Below are 23,764 nucleotides of genomic sequence, written 5' to 3' on the forward strand. Positions count from 1 at the left end.
CTATTTGAAATTCTGGGCACCTGTCAAAGTTGACCCAGAGCCAGGTAGGATATTAAGGATTCAGTCTGCTAGCTGGACCAAATCCCCACTCCTGAGGCCTATAGGACATCATCTTCATCTGCCTGGTTGAGCTGCAAGCTATTATTTCAATAAGTGTCTTTAATGACTACTTTTTATAACAGCCATTGCTAATATGATACATGAATTTTATACCTGTCAGCATTTTCACCCATTTGACAACTTTGTTCTATTGTACAATGCAAGTGTCAATAACATCCTTACAACGCATTTCACTGCTCAAAAGGGCCAGCTCTTTGCCACAGTACACACCTGGGGGGTATTAAGATTTGCTCCCTCCATCTTCATTGCTAAATGCAGTCCTACTCCTCTTCTACTCATTTAAGATATCTGAAATTTAGGCTAAAGAGAAATCCCCTGCTTCATGGCCCATTCGTTCAGCTGCTGCAACCCCCAACCCCATGATGCATCCATCATGCTGCTTGGAATAAAACTACACCACATTTTCAGAAAAGGGCATTTTCTGAAAATGAAAACAGCAGCTGTAGAGAAGATGCATTAACATAGGTAAGTACGACTCCTGCTACAAACCCCCACCCCCAAAGTTGAAAGTAAAAAAACACATACCTATATAGCAAATTTATACAACAAAATAAATTAATTTTCACTAAATAAGTATATGTCTGTGAACAGTCTTATTCCTTCTATTTAAAGAGGTTATGGAATAAAGAGAAGACGTTTATATACTACCAACAATATATTTTGTGTCTGCAAAGGTCCATATGTTAATCCATTCAACGAAAGGATAATTAAGACCTAAGGATGCTAACTTGTTCAGTATTAATTCTCTTTAATGGCATTTTGAAAAGTAAAACAGTTACTACTAACTCTTTGTTCTGCATTTTTAAGTAAATAACTTTAAAGTTGCACTAATTTACATGGAGAAGCAGCAATACTTAACTCCCTTTCATTTTAATCAGTGACTTAACTTTGGAAGAACTATCTCCTTATTTCTTTTACGAAGTCCTGGTTAGAACTAAATTACAAATGAACTTCATGTGAGCTGTCCCTTCCTGGTTTGATTTGGATATATGGTCAATTTAAGAGGGATTTAAAAAAACAACAACAGAGAACAATGCTTACAACTCTGAAAGAACATCAAGGTTAATCATTATGCCCAACTAACTATACTTTCAATCTTCATTTGTGGCTGACAGCACATTTAGCAGAAATACGCAATTCAGTCTTGTAATTTGCCACTTGCCTGCACTAAGTAGCTGGCAGCTATCCATGAGAAAGCACCCAAGTGACAAATTATATTGTCCTCAACAATTTTCACTGCAGGTGTAGCCAGCACATGCAATTTCAGGGGCAGTAAGCTAGGGCTGGCTACCATCCCATCAATCTGTTTTCTCTTTTTACTGGTATTTAAAGGCAGAAGCCACAGGACCTGATTCTGTGGCTGCGATTCTCTCACTGGACTTTCTCACTGGGTCTTTCTATCTAGGAGCTGCAGCAAGGAAGAAAATCAGTGCTTTTCTTATGCTGTGTGTGGGACAATAAGCACAGTAATCTAGCTTCCCTCTTCCTTGCTTCCACTTGGATTCAGAGTCTAAGGGAAGTGCTGGTGACAAACAAAGGAAGTGGATGACTCTCACAGGAACTGGGTACAAACTGGTTACATTTTAAATGCCCTACGCCAGCAACTACTTAAGAGATATATTCCAAGAGATTCTAAATTCATTTTAAAAAACTCAATGTGAACAGGTGTGTTTAAAATCTGCTCATTTAAATATGGTGCAGCCATATGTGGAAGAGAATCATGTATGATCTGTGGGTTGTGGCACCTATCTTTACAAATTATTTTGTATAGATAATAATAAGTGAAACTGTATTCAAGATAGATTTCATATTTATCATAAAACTCAATGAATGCCATTTCTAATCACATCAAACAAACAACAAAAAAGAAATTTACCTTGCTGAGTATTCTGCTCTTGTATTCGATTCACAGTGAGGTCTAGAGGGCTATCCTGTTCTTCCTGAAATGAATTTTCTGTTTGGTTCATTTGGATACCTTTACATAACAGACTTGTTTCATATGACGAACCGTTTCTATTTTCTTGCATTTTACTACTTTTTGAAATGTATTCAATTGCAAATTGACGGATCATCTTTTTCATTAATTCCTGAGCAACTAAGGGAATGTTAGGATCACAGTTCTGAGGAAGATCTGTTGGAAAATAATAGCAAATAAACATATGAATTAGAATAAACACATTTACTGCATTTGCTTTATCCCTCTGCATCAAGAATTAATACTCCAATGGAATATTTATAAAGTTGTCAGTCTATGCTCTACAGATTTCACTTATTAAAATAAAAGCAGTTAATGCAACATTTTCCATAAGTCCTGTCTACTCAACAAATTCAAGGGCTAAAATCCAAAAGAAAGAATACAAATATACACAAAAGAATCACACTTGTAGTCAAATATTTATCTAGTTTTTGCTCTAAGATGCCGAAGAGGCAGCTGCTTCTTCAACTCTCAAAATACAGAAAAGTGGGCTAGAAAGTCCTCAACTGCATAGAATTGGAATGAACCCCAAGAGTCAGCTAGCTCAACCCCTTGCATTGCAGGAATCTTGCACGAGAAGTTTCCACGAATAGACACCCTTCACCCCTTACCCTAGTACCCAGCAGAAAAGTACTTTGCCCATGCATTCTGAATTACTGCTATCATCTGAGCAGGACACTAATTTACTTTTTTTAAAGTATTTATATCCCACCATTTTTTCCATTCAAGGTAGCTTACAAAAATAATGTATTAATAAAGCAATATCCCTACCGCACTTGCAAACTGATTTTGAGGATCAATGTTTGCTACTACAAAAATAGGCAGAAACATGTAATAGTAGGAAACACTTAATTGGCACTAGGGCTGAATGATGTCTGGCTTTCAACATTGTGATATACCAATATAACACAATGTCTGAAGTAAGGATGTAACTATGTGGAGATTAACAGGGTAATGTCCTGGAAACTGCTACTACTTAGGGCAGTGATGGCCAAACTTGGCCCTCCAGCTGTTTTGGGACTACAACTCCCATCATACCTACCTAACAGGTCCAGTGGTCAGGAATGATGGGAAATGTAGTCCCAAAACAGCTGGAGGGCCAGGTTTGGCCATCATTGACTTAGGGGTTTAAAATGGATACATGTTTACTTACCTTTAATATATTTTTACAACTGTTATTTTATGGTACAGAGCAACAGGGGCAGAAGGCACCATGATAACTGGCTTCTCCGTTTCCCCCACATCACAATTTTTTACATAGCGCACACACACACACACACACACACACTGTGATTCGCGATATATCACCACGATGAATATTATGAAAGTGTTACCACAATGTGAACTTCAGACCGATTTTTGACAATGTATCAATACATTGCCCAGCTCTAATTGGCACAAGAGTATATAGTCATGTATATCTTACATGAAGGCTGACAAACTAAAATTGAAGACAACATGAAGATTATTAGATCTAGAAATTCCTGCAAAGTAAATGAGGTACCCACACTTGATTGGCTTTTGTTTAGCCCTACAGGATCTGATGCATAATTTTGGTATGCTCCAGAAGCTGCCATTACTCTTGGATTCTCAGGCAGAAATCATGTGCATGGAAATACTGCAGTTATATATTATGTGCTAAATAAACAATGCCTGGAAAGCAGAGGTGTACACCGTCATCCATGTCCTTGACTGAAAAGCCTAGTGTTTATTTGCTCAGAAAGGCAAGAAATTATGGAAACAGTTACATCCATGCATTCTATGAAGTGTATGTGTTTCAGCTGCTGAATACTGCTAACTACTCTCCCTTTGCTCTCCACAAGTAGCTCCAGCATACAGGACCATCCTGCATACTATGCCGACCAAAAGGGAGGCTCACCCCATAACCAGTTCCCCCTTAAAGTAGCTTTAGCAAAAGGTATGTGCATCAGAAATGCTTACCATTAGATAAGCTTTTAAAATATTTTTTAAAGAAATAAACAAGAATATAAAGCTACACTGGGACAGACTGGCAATGGCAAACAGAACACATGAAAACTGCAAAGGGATGGCAATATCCAATTGCAGGTTTGCGTGTTGAAAGTGATTCAAAAGAATGACTAGACAAATAGAATCAATTATGACATTAATTGAAGTAATATTACCTTTCTTGCGAAAGAGTGCATTTAGGTAATTCTCTGCTTGGCACTCAATTTTATCAGTGTTGGACTGGCCCTGAGATGATAGTTCCTCTGTAGTTGTTGACTGCAAAGAACCAATAATTGTTGTATGATCCTAAAAGGTATAAAGAACACTTCTAAATATGGATAAATTATGGCTCTAAAAGTTTGCAAATAGTGACTAAAATTAAGATGGCTTTCCATTTAAAAAATATGCATTCATCAGATCTTTTATACTGTAAAATAATTTGAATTCAAATAAGGTTTTAATAAATATATTAGAAACCATCTCTTTCAACAATTTATAGCACACATACTCACACTGACTGTGTCTTTATGTAAATTACAAAAGGAACATTTTTCATCCATAGACCAGTCAGCCACTTCTTCTGGTTCACAGTCTAGAGGGGGAAATTAAAAGCAAATTATAAAAATAAAGTGTTAAAGAAACTTATAATTGACTACTACCAAAGGCATGTATAACTGTTCTTAGGAAGAGATACTGTTACACTGAGCTGTCACCATGAGAAGATTGCATATGTATACAGCACAAAAAAGATGTATTAGTTTGGAGCCCAAGCAGATTAGTGACTTTTTCTATTTATTTCAATGGAGCCCAAGTGCAAGTAACTATGACACAACTTAAATTCCAGATTTCAGTGGGAACTGAGAATGGTGAAGGTTGCAATCTCAAACCCCAGGATGCCCTCATGTTGGCTACCTCTGCTACCTCTACCTCAGATCACTGTCATCCCAATCAACACAAAACATGAAAGCAAGACTGTGTCCAGACACTTGAGTGATGACAGATATTAACAGACAGACTTATTACTGGTAGCTGTCATGGAGATCATGAAACACTATCATGTCAAGTAGATCTCAGCATGGATGACATCCCTCAGAAAACAACCATGGGAAACTGAGACCATCCAGCTAACTTAGGCAGGAAGACTGTTGGGCTGCAACTTGGGTGGTACACCCACCAGAAGCCCAGTTTTGTCTCTTAACACTGACCCTTAAGAACATTCAAAATGACTGCCAGAGAATTTTTAAATGGTGAAATTGCAACAGACAACAGAAACTCCACTACACATCTTCTAGGTTTAAGATACTGCAACACAGAAAAATCCAGTGGATAAAGCTGGATTTTAACTCGGCATCATCTGACCAGGCTTCTGTGATAAACGCTAGCTTAGTATGTTAATCAAGAATGAAATCTATTAATGGACCTGAATCGAGAAGCAGAAGCTTAAAAACAAAAGGGGTGCTGCTAGGACAATGAGATGGGGAAGGGGAAATAACCCTCAAATGTCTACCAGCATTATGCCTATAAGTCTATCTCTCTGCCCCAGCCCTACCTGCTCCTGCCCTACCTGCTCCTGCCACTTCTATTCCTCTCTGCCCTGTCCAGACAACTCATTTCCAAGCAGTTCCCAATCACAGTAGAGAAAAACCAACAAATCCCAACACAGAGAACAAGCAGACTGATGTACAAGGCACCCAAAAAGTAGTCTTCCTGACTTCTTGAAGTCTCTTGTTATTTTCCCTGCTAACATATTTTTTCATGGCAGAAGCATTTAGAACATGTTGACTCCCTACTGATAGAGTTGAAGCCATAAACATGGGAAAAGCTTTACTGCTTGATTTTGTTGACTCTGGAATCTAGTCCTTAGCCACTGCACCAACTCTCTTTTAAAAAGTTTTTTTTATTAAACAACAATTTGTTAAAAGAAATATATTTTTACAAATATATATTTGCACAGGATTCAGAAAAGTGAGACTTCATTCAGTTATTCAGTTATGATAATAATGGTGCAAAATCATTACTGTTATCATATTTAATTAGTTCAAAAATAATCTTAGCAGTACACTGATTCCTGTTATTCCTTTCATAAGGTAACACCCCAAAAATAAACTAACAAGTGTCAATATTCTAAAGTGAACAAAATATCAGGAACACATACCTTAAAATCAAGGACGTTAAACTAATCTTAAATCAGGGTTAAAAGAAATGCTTGTATTCTAGAAAAGCACTTGTACAGAAGAGAACAAAGACAGCAAACACTAAAATTCCCCAGCACAAATTCCTTATTTTTCAAAAACATGCTTCAAATGGTCACATTATTTAAAAGTAGCCTTTAAGCATTTCAAACTTTTTTTTTACCTTCAAATAAACTGAGGTCTCTTCGTAGCCTTGGTCCATAAAGCCCTTCTAAAATACTTTCAAAACCTACCAAAAAGAAAAATTAAAACATTTTACAATTACATCAAAAAGTTATTTACACAAATGTAGCAGTGGGAAAAGTAAATCATTACATTTGGGGACAAGACACTAAATGGAGTTTATTCTCAGTGCTCATTGGCTAGTGGGTATCTTCTTTTTCCCTTCCAATGTCTTCTTCCAAGTGGTATTTTTTTGGGGAGTGGAGTTATTGATAGTAGAATGGCACCATCCACCTTGTTGGTAACCTTGTACATAATCTCCCTGACCCACTAATTCATCTCAGAATAGGGCATTTAGGGTGTGCAGGTGAGAGATCATGGCTTGTGTGAGAACTCCAGTGAATTGTACTGCCTTAAAATTGTGTGTCTCATCCCACCAAATCTCTGAAATCCCTTCACACAATGTTGTGGCTTGTAGGATCAAGAAATAAAATTTCCAGAGCTTTGTTCCCAGGGTATCTACTATATATTTTGGAGAAAGGTTTGTCTGTCCATTTGTTTGTTCACTATACGTTTAGATATCTGTGAAGGTAACATTGCCATACTTGGCAGAGGGTTTCTAAGGTGGGGACAGTGCTGTTTGTTGAAGTCTGGATGTCACTGAAACTTTGCCCATTATTTGACATACTTTTGCTTGCACCTTCATCACCACCAAGATGCCATTGGGATGTTTGATTCATTTTTAAACAAAATGGTGGACTGAAACATGCTTTTGGAGTAACTAGACATAAATTTGGCATGATGGGTCCAAACTCACAAATTGCACTATCCATTTAAAATTCACAATATTTGTTGGTTTCTAAAAATATCCAGGCAGCACTGGGCACTTCCTAATAGATAGTACTGCTAGGATTAAAATATTATATGGATTGTTGGTTAATAAGAGGATCTCTTTATTGTTCAGTTCCTCAATATTTTCAAAGTTTATTTAAAAATTAAAAGAGTAACTGTCTATATTTCTCTGAAGTAAAATTACAACCCAACCCTGTACTACAGTACTATATCTCTTTTGTGTAATTTATATTTTACATTTTAATACTCTTAAGAATTCATAACCAGTTTGGTTTAATATTATGTGTTAACTGGACATCTGTATTATTATTTATTTGATAATGTTTGGCAAAGTTTGCAAGATCAAAGTTAGTATGACAGCTACGATTTATATACAGAGTGGAATGAATTCCGCCTCCTCCTTTCTTGTTCTTCCCTCAAATGATAGTTAACTTGTGGACACACCAAGGCTATGCTGTTACTCATTCCACCTCTAAGATTTAAGTATTTTGGAACACAGTTTAATAGCTGATTTGGGCAAGGTGGCAACTGATGAATCTTAGATTTAATCTATTTACATTATATTTGACAAAACATAGAAAAGTGATAAACATTTACTTATTAAAATCATAAAATGTTTTCCTCCATGGGTTACGGTAAATAGAAAGCATGCATTTTATTTGGGAGAAAGTAATGGAGGGCATTCAGGAAGCAAATGAGGTGGAAAACCTGCACCCTGTGATTCCATCCATTGAAACTCATACCTATTCCGACTTGTACAACCCCACCCCTTGATTGCCTGTGTTCCATTTGTTGAACAAGTTTTGGTGTAAAAGAATGTAAAACCAGTTAGAAAAATACACACACAGACTTAGAACAAAATCTTATGAATTTTGATCAAGCCCTTTAACTCCAGCTTTGGTCAAACTGAAAAAAGAAACTTGCAGGAATCCATAAACTTTTACTTCTTCATTTTCTAGATACTTCCATGTACTAACCAGCTCAGTTCCTTATTGCTATACACTGGAGACTGACAGGTGGCCTTGAAAGGGAAAGATGCTCTTCTTTTTTCCTTTCACCCATCCTAGAACCTTTCCATATAGTGTGGGGAGGAAAGGTATTCTAAGCTCACAGCACATACCCACCCTCCAATCATACCACCTTGTCTTGGATACTTTAAGGTGTGGGGAACCTTTGGACCTCCAGATGTTGTTGACCTACAACTCCCATCATCCTTAGTCATTGGCTATGCTTGCTAGGGCTGACTGGAGTTGTAATTCTGCAACATCTGGGTTGCTGAAGGCTCCCACTCCAGCTTTAAGCTATTGGGCCAATTTCTTCCACCACACTTGTGTCTTTTTTGCTTCCTCAGTTGATGCTCAACTTCCACAGATTGAAAAGAACTGAACATTAATAGAGCAAACGTCTAATATTGTGGCATACTCCCAGTCTCTAGCAGTAGTGCTCCGGTTTAGGACTCAGTTTGCATCCAACAGAGAGGTTTTAGAATACTGTTACCAGATGCATGGTAGGGGCAATTTTTGGGAGGGAGGGAGTCCTTATTTTATACATCCACCCCACACCCTATCTTCTATTAAACTAAAAATGAGACTGTCAACCCCAAACGCAAATTTCACCGTATACTGGTCACCACAGCGTAAAATTCACACACACCTTTTTCAACCCTAAAACTGGCCCCAGAGCATTCCCTGCATAATAGTCACAGAGATAATTCCAAGGCGAGCTGGGGATCGGCATGGGGGCTCCTGGTGGCTCTTAAGGCAGTGAGGGCGGGAGTTCGGGTCCTCACTGGCTGTTCATAAAGCTGGAGAAGGCAAGGCAAGGCGAAGCCAGGCCCATTGTGCTGCTGCCATTGTCACTGCTCGGGCCACACGGAGTAGAGAGGCAAGGAAGCAGCTTAGCTGCAGGGTCCTGCTTTGAGCAGAGGTAGCTGGAAGAGGCGAGGTGAGACTCCAATGCTGTGAGACAAGGCAAGATTGCTTAAGGCAATCTTGCTGGGAGGCAAGGCAATGCTGCTGCCACTTGCCTTGGTCTCACGCTCCAGGACCCAGCCAAGTAGGGAAAGCAGCAGATGATCAACAACCTCTGCCACTTGTCTGTGACCCCTTCCTCTGCCTCCGGCGCATACCGGTAATTCAGTGCATAAGTCACACACCCCTTTTTTGAAAGAAAAAATCGGCACCAATAATGCAAACATTATGCGGTGACATACAGTACCTCTCACTAAATACCCAGGACAGGAAGGTTTCTGGAGATTGCAAAGGCAAAACAATGTTATTTTTTTCTACCCCATCCCCTAACTTGTCCACTTGAACCATATCTTCTTTTGGATATATTTGAAAAATTATGTTGGGGGATCCAGTCACGGAACTACACTAACATATGAGCACCATTTGGTGTAATGGTAGGATAAAAATTCGATAAATGAATGAGTAACAAATTCAATCAGAACAATCAAAGAACATAGGACCTACAAATCTAGTTCCCTATACTCCTACACACAAGGACCTCTAAAACAAAATAGCACTGGAATGCCAGAATTATATGTCCATATTAACATGCCCATAAAATGGCAGTGAAGGTCAAAGCACACTCTGCTTTTTCCACTGCATCTTTGAGTAAGCAGTTTAGGTTTGTTAACATCTACCCTTGTGATGGGATGCCAGAACCTTTGGATGCCTGTGACAGATCCAGCTGATGTGCTCAATGCACCAGCTGGTCTCGTTTTGGGGTATTAGTTTTAGCTTTTGATGCCTAAGGATGTGGCCATGGTACTTGTCACAACCTGGCTGAAGACATGCCCTCCTGATCCTTGCCCATGATGGATGATTCAAGAGAACATATGAGTGGGTGGAGGTTCATCAGGTGGGTCTAATGTGAGATCAATATGTTTGTGCGAAGAAGCAGTGCTTTTGTGAAGAAGCAGTTGTTTCTCCTCCTGAAGAAACATACCCTGGACCGAGAGGTTTATGACAATTTCCATCCAGTCACAAACGACCCCTTTATGGGGAAGTTCCTTGCAAGGATAGTGGCACCTGACCTCCAAGCACTCTTGGAGGAAGCAGATTATCTGGACTCATTCCTATATAAATTCAGGACTAGCTTTGGGGCTAGATCAGCCTTGGTCACCCAGATGATCTTCATTGCAAAAGGGACAGTGGGGGTGTGTGCTAACCTGTTAAGCTGCAGTGTATTAACATGTCCCCAATGCTATTAAATATTTAAACAACTATAAGAAACTGTCAGGGATTAGGAGTACTGTGGCATAAGTAATAATATCAATAATTTTATTTATTATACCCCACCAATCTAGCTGACCCATCACACCCATTTCTCTGCTGCATCTGAATCAAATGTGGGCATGCAGGTAGGCTGGATGAGGGCCAAAAAGCTGAATCCAGACAAGATAGAAGCCAGAGTGGTGGTGGTCCTGGGTCCAATAATTAAGCAGTTTGTTGGTCCAGAAGCTGAAGCTGGTGCTGAATACAGCAGTTGCTAAGTGCAGCTACCTAGTGCAAACATGATGCCACTGCTAAATGAACTGCACTACTTATATAAAACACTCCAAAATACACCAGCTCCTGTATAGACATGTCTGTCCATTGAGAACATCAGATCACATCATCTTGTTTGTTCCACAGCGTATACTAATTACTTTGTATAACAAACAACTGTGGGCCTCTAGTGTTAGGTACATTCACAATATGGCCGTTGAAGATTATTAACTGATTAGTAGAGACTGCTGCTCCCTAGAGGAGCAGAATGTGATCATATACCAATAAGCTTTCTATTGCACACACTTGAAATTTGAAGCTACGTAACTGGATGAGGAAGGGACGCGGGTGGCACTGTGGGTTAAACCACAGAGCCTAGGGCTTGCCAATCAGAAGGTCAGCAGTTCGAATCCCCATGACGGGGTGAGCTCCTGTTGCTCGGTCCCTGCTCCTGGCCAACCTAGCAGTTCGAAAGCATGTCAAAGTGCAAGTAGATAAATAGATACCGCTCTGGCAGGAAGGTAAACGGCGTTTCCATGTGCTGCTCAGGTTCACCAAAAAGTGGTTTAGTCATGCTCGCCACATGACCCAGAAGCTGTACACCGGCTCCCTCAGCCAGTAAAGCGAGATTAGCGCCGCAACCCAGGAGTCGTCCGCGACTGAACCTAACTGTCAGGGGTCCCTTTACTTTCCCCTGGATAAGGTAGTTCCTCTGTTACAAAAATAGCTTCTTCTCCAGCTCAGGAGCTCTGTGATTGTTGCCATATAAGTTTAAAACCCAACTGTCACTGGCTTGGTAATATAAGTGTAAGGCCAGTAGCTACCTTCCTATTTTATATGTGCAGAATGTGCAAAGCAGGGTTTCCCCAAACTTGGGTTTGGGTCTCCAGCTGTTTTTTGACTACAATTATTATCCCTGAAAACTGCTCCTGCTAGCTAGGGATAATGGGTCCAAAATAGTCCAAAAACAGCTGGAGATCCAAGTTTGTGAAACCCTGGTGTATAGCATTATATTTACACTGCAGATAAGTTCTGGATCACCAAACATTACCCATATTGCATATGTTAAAGCCTAATGAATGGAGGAATCCAGAGGCCCCCTTTAGACATACCTTTGCTACTATGTATGGTTATAATACATTGTAAAGGTAGTTTTCTTTACAAACTACCCTTATGATAACCTAGCATCTTGGGACAGCCATCATTATTTGCATGGTTTATGAAGACAACAGGAAGCCAAATCAAAGAAGTGTACAGCTTGCCCAACATGGAGGCAATCTAGAAGGCAGCATTAACCACACCAGGAAAGGAAAACATAAATGTCATTCAGTAGTCAAAAACCATTCCTCTATTTTGCTTCTTGGAGCCAAGAGCTGAGCGCACAAACTACCCAGAAGGAACACACGTCCCACACCAGAGATACTTCCCCTTCCCATACTAGAATGATATATGTGAGATAGTAAACATTGAAGAAATAGGCAAAATTTCAAAAGCTCTAATTTCCATTCATATGCTGCTTGTTGCAGAATACAGGGTTTCTTCACACAGAGAACACATCTATAACTTTGTTTGAAACTAGACCTAGACTGAAAACAATTTAAAGGGCAAGTATTTTAGCACACAACTGCTTACAGTTTTATTATATACCGTTTCTCATATTTTAAGACATACCCATAAAATAAGCCATAGCAGGATTTTTAAGCATTCAATGAATATAAGCCATACCCCGAAAATAAGACATAGTGATAGGCGCAGCAGCAATGCCAGCCGCGGCAGGAGGAGGAGGAAAACAATAAGACATCCCTTGAAAATAAGCCATAGTGTGTTTTTTTGAGGAAAAAATAAATATAAGACGTATCTTATAATATGAGAAACACGGTACATACAGTAAATGTTTTAAAACAGAAAGCATCTTTAACATTTTCATAGTTTTACTCACCTTTCCTTCTAGCTACCTACCTATAGAAAAGAGGCATTTTGGGTTACATGATGGTAAACTAATAGAAACTTAATTGATAAATTCATGACCAGTTTCAGTAAATCTGGTCTTTGATGGTGTCACACATCCTCTGAAGGTTTGCTGCTTAAGTTGGGGACATTAGTGGATGCAGCTTAAGTTGGGGACATTACTGGATGCTGTTCCACCTGAGTAGCAGGTGGCAGCAATGGCCAGGATAATTTTTAGTTACCAGTTTATGGAAGGAATTTGAGGCAGGGGAACTTGTGGATCTTCAGATGTTGCTAGACTACAACTCCCATCATTCCTGACCACTGGCCATGCCAATTGCACACAGTCCGAAATTACTGGTCACTTTTCATTTTTTTGCGACTTAAGATCGCCATCTAGAGACCAATTTAAGCATTGCAGTCACCTCATTTGCCCATGACAGTAATCTCCACTGCAGGAGAGCAAGGGCAGCTGTTAACAACTTTTGTTGCTATGCTAAAGAGACTCCATTGTGGAACTGTTTTCATAAGTAAACAAACAACCTGTGAAGCTATTTCATGTGCTTAAATGGATTACTTATCTCTTGTGGGTAGGAGGGAAGCTTTGAATCCAACTTTACAGGAGACAAAGCAAACTTTTATTCTGTGGTGGGCTGCTCCCAGCCTCCTGAGGATTCCAAAGGCTGTTTGTTGTTATTGAAGCGCACATTTTTTGGTTTGCTCTCTGTTCTTTGCTCCCAGATAGGAAAGGCATGAATTGGTCTGTCTCCCCTTCTCCTCCAGGTGATCATCTTCCCCCACCCCCTTATTTTAAAAGAGAAGGGGTTTGTATGGATGGTCTTTTAAGCAAAATGAGCTTTGCAAGGGTGGGAAAGGAATCAAGGAAGAATGGGAGGTTGCTTTATTGTTATTTTAGCAACAAGTTTATTTCCTCCATTTGTGGGCATTCCTTTCTGGTTTACATAATGAGGCGCTGGAAGGCTGCTTTGGAGAAGTTTGGGGCCTCCTCTCTTCCCCCAACCCCCAATGTTTAGGAGGAATACTATGGAATAATATTTAAGATGAATATTATGACATTTTTAAGACTTAACACATTTAAACCCACTTTGTAAGTCTGACACCTCCTTGTTTTTTTTTAATGTAATGAATCTCATAATACTGAACTCACATTGGCTGGGACAAAACACTCTTGAGAGAGGACATGACAGTCTTCAAGGGAGGAGGAAGGGATGGTGCTAACACTAATCTTTTAATGTTTTAAGAGATTCTCAAATTCTGGATATTAAAAGGTAGGCCTGGAAGATGCATTAACATTTACATATTTGGTTTGCCATTGTAAATGTGGCATCTCAGGTACCCAGAACCTTTCATGTAACAGGATTCTGAAAACTCAGCTGTACAGGCAGTCCTGCAAAAAAATGTTTTATTGCGAACAGAGAGTTACTGCTTAAAAATAATAAATTAGGTTGCAACCCCAATCCTATTTGCCTTGATCTATTTCAGTACGGTAGGATCTATTTCTGTGTAGAAATGGTTAGGGTTTTCTGTTAGGCCTGTTCTTCCAATAAACTTATTAGAATATAATAGACATATTTAACTGTGACTGCAGTACTTGCTGAAGCTGCAACATAACATATTGAGTTAAGACTAGAGATGTGAAGGCCCGGAAAACCCCCCGGAAAAATCCCCCCCCCAAAATGGAAAAATAAAAAATAGATTATGGAATGTTTTATTTTAACATGATGAATAAAATATTTTAAGATAAGGGCTTGAAATATTTTATAAGTCATTTTTTAAAAATATGTATGGTATCAGATTATTCTAATTTCTTTGAGGACAAGCAAGTCCTAGATTACAAACTGAACTCTCCAATGCAAGAACAAGATACATTTCTTCCTTTAGGAGGTGCTATTGTCACCAGAAAAGAAAAGGTTTCAATTTTGTTTTTGCATACGTGTTCTGTTCCTCTTCACTAAGCCTCAAAGCACTGGAAGAAAATATAGAGCAACAAAAAGGGCCTTAAAGTATATGTGTTGTTGTGGCAATCAGAGACGTGTTATGAAAGAAAAAGGAAAGGAAAATATTTTAAACATCAAATGCTGTAAAACAGTCTTTTAAAAGTGAAATAAACTAATTTAAGCATATAGTATAAAATGGTTAACAGACCACACACATCAGTGTGAGGAAATACATAAGGTCTCATGAGCAAAACATGGGAGGTGGAGTAAGCATGTAGCATAGCAAATAATGATGAATGACAAGTTAAATTTCAGTTCCTGCTTGGATACACTATATTATTAATATGCTAGTTGTGATAATTTTATGCCCATTAAAATTATCCATAGTTATATTTTATGTTTCTAAAGTAACAGAATGACTTTCAATCTGGAAAAGAAAAAAGAAGTGCTAATGTAGCATTTTTTTCTTTTCCGAAAATTTCCGTCCCTGCCCCCCCCCCGAAAAAACGGTTTTTTTCTGAGCTTCAAAATTTCCGGAATTTTACATCACTAGCTAAGACAGCCATACACATACACATACACACCCAAACCCACCAGTATTTATAAATACTTATGGCTGGCAACGATTGCCGAGGCTGAGCCCCATTTATGTTTGTGGTATCCAATTAAGAGCTGCTCTTAAAAATATGATAGTAGCAAAGTGTCACTGATGTAAATTGTGCATTAGTTCATGCATTTAAAAAATAATAAAAAACAGAAAGTGTTGCTGCATGGGGGGGGGGGGATGGCGACGAGTCATTTTGGATTTGCGCCTGTAACCCAGGTTCTGGGATCCTTTGGCTCCTAGCTTTTCCATCTCTGTTTCTAACACTAACTGCAGATGATGGGAGGAGCCCAAAAATGTCTGGAAGGACACAGACTTCTCATCACTGAAATAAAGCAGCAGGTCTCAAAATGAATATTGATTTTTGTTCCTTCTCACATTTTTCAAACGTATCATTCAGTGCTGAACTGGATTTTTAACAAACCAGAGGGCAGAAGGGGCTGGTGGAGGAAAGCAGGGGCCTATAATATCACATAATGATCTTCTTGGCCAAGTCAAACTCTAAACCAGTCTCTGTGATCCTAGTTAAACACACTGTGCACTCAACTTTGCCACTGATGAATGCTTATGTTCCTGTGTGAAGATGGCCCCAGCTTTATCAGTGAGACAGTAGCAGATCTGCCCTGGACTGTTGCAGGATTAGCAGTTCTCATGCCTTTGCTGCCCTCACTCCCACTCTTACTAACAAATTTTACCATTAATGAATTTTCAAAAAAGGAATGCTGCTATTTCGTTCTTTGAATATTTAACCAATATTTGACTAAGATTAAATACTAAGCAATCAATTGGTCATATTTGACAATTGTGTCAACTCACTTCTAATAATTCTTTATAAGTTCATGAAGTGTTTACATGCACTCCACCTTAATTTGCCAACTTCTACTCCCCAATGAAAGATGTAGAAGACATATAAAGGAAAGAAAGAAAGAATACAGAGTGGCGATTTCAAATGCAGTTTTATTTTTGAGATGGTGTGGAAGAGATATTTGGACTTTTTAAAAAAGAGTTATACTAATAGAGGAAGTGCCAAAGAACTTTTAAAGCTTATTGTGCCATAAAGTCATATTCTGTGGCCTCAGTGATCTAAACAGCAACGTGGCTCCATCACATCTTTTAATTTCTGAGAATACCTCATCACAGAAATAATAATGCTATATAGTATGGAGAAGAAAATTAAGGTAACATTGTACATCAACTTAGTTATGCCTAATGTTCAGCACACTATCTTGTTTTGATTTTGTTTTGAGTTCATGGTGGCACTAGAGTAACACTAGAAGATGTAAAGGCTTGTTTTAAGATGCTCAAATGCCCTCACCACCAAATTCAAGAAAAGTTTAAATACAGAGTTTTCTTTTCTGGTTCCCCCAAACTTCAAGTCATAAAAGTACTTTCAAATATTAAAAGAATATAGACCATCTTCAGGTCTAAGAATGTAATCTGGGAATCTGCCACATAGATTTCTTATGGCTGTAAAACAATGGCAAGGTCACACACGGCCTCAGATTTCTCCTCCTCTGCTACAGATTTCTCCATCTTCTGCATATTATGAAAGAAACTTGCCAATGTATTGGAAATACACCACACATGTATTTCCAAGACATAAATTTCATGAAGATCTAAATCTGAAGCTGTGACTCATACACACATGGAAAAATGTTGAGCTATGGTTACTGTTTCAACATGTAGCGTTAATCTGAATCAGTACATTTTTGCACAGATTACAGTATTGGCTATGGCCCATGGCAGGAGATAGAAAAGGTAAGCAGGAAGCAGATAAGCATATTCCAGTCTGCTAACTATGGTATAGAAACTTGGGTACCCATGATGTATGAACAGGGTCATTACGATACTATAATAAAACTCTTATAATGTATGGCAGAATAACCAATAAATAACCTAAAAAGTATTATATGTCAGTTCTGTGACATGTTAATTATAGGGGCATTAATTTTCTAATCCAGGCATCCCCAAACTCCGGCCCTCCAGATGTTTTGGCCTACAACTCCCATGATCCCTAGCTAACAGGACCAGTGGTCAAAACATCTGGAGAGCCAAAGTTTGGGGATGCCTGTTCTAATCTGTTTGACTTGGAAAATAAGTAGCATGGATTAATAATAGTGAATTTTTTTAATCTTCTGATATCTGAAGCATCTCTAAGATATTCCATCTTAAAATGCAATCTTAATTTTATATAATAAACATGTTAAAATCTGCACCTGTAGGGTTGTATTCAGAGTGAACCTCTGCAAACTGCATGTTCCTACAGGTGGGATGTGATTTTAATCCATTCTTTCTGCTCTTTATGCACCATGAAAAGTCTGTTCTGGATAGCAGAACCCCTTGAATAACTTGGAAGGTGGTGCTGGGGGTAAACAATATTTTCTCCTCCTATTCTTGCAGCAAGAAACCCCTACCTACTCCATCACATTTGATAATGGGGGGAAAATATTCCATTGATGAAAATCATCCATAGGAGTACTGTTTGCAGTGTCCTATGCTGTGGAGCACTATTCCAGCAGAGATTTGGCAGGCATCCTCATTTTTTTACTTTCAGGTGTCTCAAATACTTTTTTTTAATGCTGCAGGCCTTTGTAGAGAGCCAGAGTGGTGATGTAGTGGCTTTCCAGAGCCAGTGTGGTGTAGTGGTTAAGAGCGGTAGACTCGTAATCTGGGGAACCAGGTTCGCGTCCCCGCTCCTCAACATGCAGCTGCTGGGTGACCTTGGGCTAGTCACACTTCTCTGAAGTCTCTCAGCCTCACTCACCTCACAGAGTGTGTGTTGTGGGGGAGGAAGGGAAAGGAGAACGTTAGCCACTTTGAGACTCCTTCGGGTAGTGATAAAGTGGGATATCAAATCCAAACTCCTCCTCCTCTTCTTCTTCTGTATGATCAACTCTAATGACACAAGATGTCTACCAGCAGGACAGCACAGCAAATGGCAATCAGACCAGAAGAGGGATGAAGCACAACCAACACTCAAAACGGATCTGAATGGTAAGGGTGGCAAAACCCTAACCCTCCACTGCTTAGGAAGAGCTACTTGCTCCAATGCTCAGGGAAATATTTAAGTTTTATGTGCAGAAAACTTGAGGCAGAGCTATCAGTAGCAAGTCAATTTAGGAATAGCAAGCCAATGATTCTCAAGCTATGAAACATATTACTATTAAGACTATAATAACAGCCTGCTGGATCAGGCCAGTGGTCCATCTAGTTCAGCATCCTGTTTCCCACAATGGCCACGCAGACTGATAGGAGTCCCACAAGCAGGACCCGAGAACAAGAACACTCTACCCTCCTGCTGTTCCCAGCAACTTGTATTTAGAAGCACACTGTCTCTGACAGTGGAGGCAGAGTATAGCCCAGGGTGGTCCAACCTGCAGCCCATGGGCCACATGTGGCTCACAAAGTCTTTTTTGGCGGCCCTTAGCAACATTCAAGAAAAACAACTTGTAGCCTTTAAAAAGTGTCAAGCACTGTTAACGAAAGTGGATAAATCTGTTTGTGTATTAAATCTGTTTAATAATTAAATCTATTAATTGTATATTTATATAATTAAATACACTTATTGTGTATATTAAATAATTTTATTATATTGTGAACACTTTAATTCATGATATGGAAATTTAATTCAGTGTGTGACTCACAGGTTCAGTGTCAAAATATTCTTGCAACCTACTGGGCACGAAAAGTTGGATTGCCCTGGCATAGCCATTAAAGTAAGAAGCTATTGCAGGATATGGAATACATGAAACGGGCAGCAGCAGCAAAGACAAGCGCCTATGTGCATCTCCAAATATGAAAATATTTACACATTCACCTGTAGAAGAAAGCAGGGTATGGAGGAACGGAAAGGGGTGAAAGAGCTACAGTAAGTACAGAAGTGTGGCCCCAAAATCAGAAAGGTTGAGTAACTGGAATAAGCCAAGCCAAATTTGTGGATGCATGTCAAACATGACATGAACAGTTTAAAGTATTATTAAAATTTCCCTTTTCTATAGCTCTTTCTCTGGACTCCATAAACGGGGGGATGTCTGTACATGATTTTAAGTTAATGTAACTTAGTGTCTAGGCTGCAGAATGTAGTCTCCCCCTCTCACACATATAGCCTGGATTCAATATACAGTGGTACCTCTGGATACACACACATCTGGTTGCGTATCCTTCAGGATGCGAACGCGGCAAACCCAGAAGTATTTTTCTGGGTTTCGCCATGCACACATGCGCAGAAGCAGCAGCTCCGGTTGCGAATTCCTTGGGATCCGACCGGAGCTCCGGAATGGATCCCGTGCGCAACCGAAGGTACCACTGTATTTCAGAGAACACTGAATCATAAATATGTTTCCTAAGTAAAAACAGCAGCTGAAATCCTGCTCAAGACATTAGACTCATTAGATGCATTGGTAGGATCTTCTCACTAATGGTTTCATGGGCTGGACTCCCTACTCAACCACCAATACATAACATATGTAAATCCAAGTTCATGGAATATCTTTGACATCATCATGCTGTCTTCTCTATCTGACTGGTTGTCCAATTCCATATAGTATTTTATTGACAGACATGCTAGTATTCATTTTGCCAACACCTAGTTAATCTTTTATACCGTAGGTCTACAGGTCCTGGTGTGTCTGTAGCGAAGATGCTGGACATGGTCACTCAGAAGAGTGACAGAACACAGAAGGGTTGAGGCTTAGATTACCAAGGAACACCAAAAGAGCAAGAGTCTTTGTTTGTTTATAGAAGACATACAGCAGCCCAAAATTTTTGAGCAAAACTCAGAGCTCATCTAGTTTATTATGGTACCTATACATAGTCCGGAAATAATGAAAACAGATTAAAGGTCAACTTTTGGAGAAGGTGTATGCACACTCTGACCTACACATTCTCTAAGCTAGCAGTCCCCAAACGTCAGGGGATCTCTGTAACTCACCCAGGGGGTGTGTGGCACCATTCACATAACAAAAACGACCATAGAGTAGGCCTGGGCGATATATCACCCAGGATCGGTATGGAGTCTGTTGAAGTGCCTTCCTTTTCCCTAGGATCCAGGCACAACAAAAATGGTAAGAAAAGGAGAGGGGAGCAGAGGAGTAAGTAGGTAGAAAAACCTTAGAGCAGGCAAGCTGGAAAGGAGAGAAGATCAAGAAGTGAAGAGCTTCTACCTACACACTTTTAATACATTCTCAATGGTTTAATTACTGTTTTGCAAAGATCCTTCAGTTTCTGCAGAATTAATTTCAATTTTTAAGTATTATTAATCAATTTAGGCCCCAAATAGACAAAGGATATTTATGCCAGGTAAACTGTGAAAGATAGCAAAGATAATATTAAGGGTATAAAATGTTGCCTTGCTGCAAATATAATTGGGGGGGGGGTATGGAAGCTGAGGTACTGTATTTGGTTAAATTAGTTAAAAATAAACTATGATTTAAAATGAATTAGCAGTGTGCTGTTGTATGCTGCTCAAAAATCTCTGCTTCACTCTTGTCCTGCGCCTGCTGTTGACATGTTGGGGAGGAAACAAGACGAGACTTCGTTTGCATTATGTGCAAACCAATGTTCATGGTTATCCCCATCCACCTCCAAAAAGAAAACCTATGAAAGGCAAGCCTAGCACATTCCTAGATCAGATACCTGAAAATGTTGGCTTTGCAATGTGAAGCTCATTTTCCATATCCAATTTCAAGGGAAAATAAAGAACGAAACACTCCAAATCTCCTAGATCTTCACATTCCTCAAGCGCTTTACCAGCAAACCACACCAGTGAATGAATTCCAAAACATAGCTCAAGACTTCTTTTCCTTACAGGAATAGTTTGATATACCTGGCAGTTATCTCCCACTTAAAACAAAACAGAACAGAATAGTCTTTAACAAAATTACTGTTACTTGAAATAGAATACTATAGCAGAGTACAACAGCTCAATAAAAGCAGACAGAATACAGATTTTGGTAAGAGTGGAGTATTATTACAAGACACCAAATTTGACAAATTTTATTTTTTACTTTATTTTTGTCTTTTCTTTTAATATTACACTTTCAGCTTTCTGATAAAATTGCATGGCTTGAAAAATAAATTAAAAGGCCAGAGTTAAAGTGAAGTATTAATCATCAGAATAATTGAGCATTCCTCTGAATGTAGCAAGTTTTATCCACTTTCCTCAAGATAAGTGGAACTCAACAACACAGCTTCTATCTATCCCCCCCACCCACCAGACCAAAAAACCTCCACAAGCTACTTACATTAAGAAACAGGCAACTTTCGAGAACTTTAAAGCATATATATGCATGTCTGGGAATCAGGAAGTTCTGGGAGTAGTTGCACTGCCCCAAAGGAGCTTGTGGGTATTTCTTAATTCCAAACTGTCACTTGAAGACCAGGTGGCTTGGGTAAACAAAAATATATTTACTCTATTGCCGATAATGTTGAGGACAGAATTACCTGTCTGGGGAAAGTTCTACAAATGGGACACCACTGCAAAGAAGATAATCTCTTGAGTCATCTCTCTACACCAGGTGTTGGCAACGTTTTCCGGCCATGGGCCGGATCATTCCCATGGACGATCATCTGTGGGCCGGACATGCACTGAAGCGATATCCAGCACCGCGCTGCCCATATCCGGGGTGCTGAAAATCGCTTCTGCGCATGCCTGGAAGCCAAAAATTGCTTCTGCCAAAAATTGCACCTGTGCAGAAGCAATTCTTGGCATCTGGGCATGCGCAGACGCGGTTTCTGGCATCTGCACGTGCGCAGATGCCATTTCCGGCACCACTCGGCGAGTCCCTGCACCACGCCGGTTTAGCACAGCACATGGGAGACTTGCAGAGCGGGCGGCTCATGGGCCGGATAAACAGCCTCCCGTGGGCAGGATCTGGCCCATGGGCCAGAGGTTGCTGACCTCTGCTCTACACACAGATCTTGTTGGGGGCACCACCATCAAGGCTTCTTTTGCAGATCTCAGAAGCACAGGTTGGCAGGTCAGTGTTTCCCAAACTTGGGTCTCCAGCTGTTTTTGGACTGCAGTTCTCATCATCCCTGATCCCTAGTTCTGCTAGCTAGGCATGATGAGAGTTGGAGACCCAAAAATGGCTGGAGACCAAGTTTGGGAAACAAGGAGGAGGAGTAAGCAGGGCTGGCCCCAAGACATTTTGCTGCATAAGGCAAAGGACAAGACCACCACCCCCCCCATTATTCTGTATGTATGCTTTTGTTGAGATTCCTGCATTGCAGGGAGTTGGGTTAGTTGATCCTCGGGGTCCCTTTCAATGCTACAATTCTTACTACAGACTCTAAGTATAGAGGCCAATTATAATGGCATTTTCTTTAACACTGGCCATAGGACAGCATCCTCTACCACTCTGGGACAGTAAACTAGCTTAGGAGATGCAGGGCAGATTGCTTGGCACACATAGCTCTGTCTGTTCCATGCCCCAAGCATCTGCCACCCGAGGAAGCTGTCTCACTCAGCCTAAAGGCTGGAGGTGTGTGATGGGGATGCAGTAAAAAAAAAGGGGGGGTACTACAGGGTACAGAGAAAACACTCCGGATCAGAGGGAGAGAGGATTTAATTTAGAGTTTTTTAAAAAAATAAAAAACCCTGCAGTGATGCAAAGAAGAGAGAGCGTAATTCTTTATTTGTGGAATATTTACTTCCAGGCTAACAATTTCAAGTTATAATTAAGCAGTCGGACTGTGAGCACTTAGAAAAGGATGTTATGATTACTAAGAGCTTTTCTTGCTGAAAAGCTGGTATGATGATGATAATAATAATAATGATTTATTTACTTATACCCCGCCCATTTGGATAGGTTTCCCCAGCCACTCTGGGCGGCTTCAAACAAAATATTTAAAATACAATTTAAAAAATCAACCATTAAAAACTTCCCTAAAAAGGGCTGCCTTCTGATGTCTCCTAAAAGTCAGGAAGTTTCTTATTTCCTTGACATCTGATGGGAGGGCGTTCCACAGGGTGGGCGCCACTACTGTGAAGGCCCTCTGTCTGGTTCCCTGTAACTTCACTTCTCGCAGTTAGGGAACTGCCAGAAGGCCCTCAGAACTGGATCTCAGTGTCGGGGTTGAACAATGGGGGAGGAAACACTCCTTCAGGCATACTGGGCCGAGGCTGTTTAGGGCTTTAAAAGTCAGCACCAACACTCTGAATTGTGTTCGGAAACGTACTGGGAATCAATGTAGGTCTTTCAGGACCAGTGTTATGTGGTCTTGGCAGCCACTCCCAGTCACCAGTCTAGCTGCCACATTCTGGATTAGGTGTAGTTCCGGGTAACCTTCAAAGGTAGCCCCACGTAGAGCGCATTGCAGTAGTCTAAGTGGGAGATAACCAAGATGTGGACTGGATGAGATAACTGTGGATTCATAGCTGGTTGACTGACCAAACCCAGAGTTCTCACTACAGTGGTACCTCGGGTTACAGACGCTTCAGACACTGCTAACCCAGAAACAGTACCTCAGGTTAAGAACTTTGCTTCAGGATG

General features: G+C 39.9%; 1 protein-coding gene across 5 annotated transcripts in view; it reads right to left on the reverse strand.

Moving 5' to 3' along the window:
* Window positions 1-23,764, reverse strand: part of LCORL (ligand dependent nuclear receptor corepressor like) — a 59,599-nt gene that overhangs the window by 30,149 nt on the left and 5,686 nt on the right. For all 5 annotated transcript variants that reach the window (XM_035111648.3, XM_035111647.3, XM_088658175.1 and 2 more), the window contains exons 2-5: window positions 6,419-6,484; window positions 4,576-4,655; window positions 4,240-4,369; window positions 1,997-2,251 (exon numbers count right to left, since the gene is read on the reverse strand). In XM_035111648.3, coding sequence (XP_034967539.2) covers window positions 1,997-2,251; window positions 4,240-4,369; window positions 4,576-4,623 — 433 coding nt within the window. In that variant the 5' untranslated portion in view covers window positions 4,624-4,655; window positions 6,419-6,484. The remainder of the gene's footprint in view (window positions 1-1,996; window positions 2,252-4,239; window positions 4,370-4,575; window positions 4,656-6,418; window positions 6,485-23,764) is intronic.

Source organism: Zootoca vivipara, chromosome Z1 (assembly GCF_965207765.1).
Source record: "Zootoca vivipara chromosome Z1, rZooViv2.hap1.1, whole genome shotgun sequence".
NCBI classification, from domain to species: domain Eukaryota; kingdom Metazoa; phylum Chordata; class Lepidosauria; order Squamata; family Lacertidae; genus Zootoca; species Zootoca vivipara.